Raw genomic sequence first — 1838 nt, forward strand, 5'->3', positions numbered from 1 at the left:
GGAAAAAACAAACACGCAATATTATTTTTCTATTGAATTATTATAATGCACTGCTTTTATGTTACTCATGCAAAAATAATGTATATTGGATTAGAAGAGAGGAGGGAGATAAGAAGACTAACATAGACCAGAGATTAAGAAGTACAGCCATATGTCTTTGTTTTTAAATCTACCCTGCTACCTATAAGAAAGCCTGATTGGTGCATCATGAACATGTTTCTTTTTATGATTAATTTGTTTTTTAGTTCTTTATTTGACTGTCTGTTTTCTGGTCAAGATTGAGATCAATTATTTTTCATTATTATTCCTTATTATTTAACCAACAGGATGCGCTTCTTGATAAAGGTTATTTGGACTGACGTAAACGTCGGAACAACAATGGAAACTGGCTCTGACAAAGGTTGACAAAGCAGTATCGTGGCATTAGCCCAAAAAATACCTAAAAACTGAACAGTGTCCAATCACACCTCGCTGTACTGGTTCAATAATTAAATGTTAGGATAAACACACTAAGCTAATGGGAATAAGTAGAAATTTACGCTGCTTAACATCAGTATGGTTAGCCATGTGACATCTAGCATGGTAAGCTCATAGGCAAACCGTGTTGAAGTTACAGCCTCACAGAGCCGCTAGCGTGGCTGTAGACCTGTTATAAATATCTTATAACGTTGTAAATAAACCAAACCATAAGGTTATCTCAGTTTGTTACAGTCTTTAATTGATTTGCCTTCTTGGTGCAGTTATTAGCGAGTTATAAAAAGAGAGCGATGGTTGGTTTATCTTTTGCAGCTATGGATCAGACGCAGGCCATGCCTCTTCGATCAGTCATCACCTTTTATCGTCCACCCCCCCACCCTTTCTCTCCCGACCCTGCTGTCTCCCGCCACCCTCTAACTATTACCATTTAGGGTATCCATGCCCCACTGCCAACAGCAAGGAATGTGTGTGTGCGCGTGTGTCTGTGTTGTGTTATTGCCGGAGTCGTGTTTGTGTTTCACCATGTGTTTGTGGGTGCCTGTACTGTCCTCCTACGCACTCCAGTGTCGGCAACGTTTGGTAATTTTCTGGGGGTAATAATGTGCACAAAATACTTGGGCAGGCTTCCTTACTAACAGTTGGTCTTTGTGTGATCGTTCAGGTGTGTGGGTGTTTGCGTGTCAAAGGTGGTTTGTGTGCAGAGGCGTTTGTGAGTGTGTGTGTGTGTGTGCAGGCGTTAGACACTCACTATTGTACAACACTCTGAGCATAGAGGCATCTGACCCTCAATAATAGATGTGGCTGCAGTGAATATTTAATGGGTGGGGGGTGTAGATACATGCACGCACTTGCACACACACACACATACATGGGAAATGGAAATATAATATCCATGCTTGTATGACTTTTAGACTCAAGCTCTTGGGAAAGTGGTCTCTGTGTGGTCGGGTGATGCTCTCAGTAAAAGATACTGTGGAAATTCGCCAGCCGGCTACTTTGGCTTTCACTCCCTCCTCACTCTTCTCTCCTGTCTTCTAACAGGGCTCTCAGGATAGTGCTGGCGGTCAGGAGGGACTCGTACCACCACCTTTCTCCGCGTTCCCGCCACCTCCACCGCCGCCCCCCCAGAACGGCTTGGCCCTGGATTACGGGGGCAGCCTGTACGCAGCGGGGGCCGTCCAGGGCCCCGTGGAAGCCGGTGGAGCAGCGAACAGCGCCGCCAACGCTGCCAACAGTCTCAATGCTCAAGTGAGTGCCAGCCTCTTCCTCTGTGTGCAGCCCACATCAGGTCTTTGCCTTAAGAGGCCGCTGACAGTGAGAGTGTGGAAGAATATGTGGTATAGATTTAAAAAAAAAAAAAA

General features: G+C 44.8%; 1 protein-coding gene across 6 annotated transcripts in view; it reads left to right on the forward strand.

The window, feature by feature from the left end:
- rbfox2 (RNA binding fox-1 homolog 2) overlaps positions 1-1838 on the forward strand; it is a 35456-nt gene that overhangs the window by 16748 nt on the left and 16870 nt on the right. For all 6 annotated transcript variants that reach the window (XR_004796648.1, XR_004796647.1, XM_035659614.1 and 3 more), the window contains exon 3: positions 1519-1725. Coding sequence is in view for 4 of the 6 variants with exons in the window: in XM_035659614.1 (XP_035515507.1) it covers positions 1519-1725 (207 nt within the window). In the remaining 2 variants the exon portion in view is untranslated. The remainder of the gene's footprint in view (positions 1-1518; positions 1726-1838) is intronic.

Source organism: Morone saxatilis, unplaced genomic scaffold (genome assembly GCF_004916995.1).
Source record: "Morone saxatilis isolate NCDOM2014 unplaced genomic scaffold, NCSU_SB_2.0 Contig17, whole genome shotgun sequence".
NCBI classification, from domain to species: domain Eukaryota; kingdom Metazoa; phylum Chordata; class Actinopteri; family Moronidae; genus Morone; species Morone saxatilis.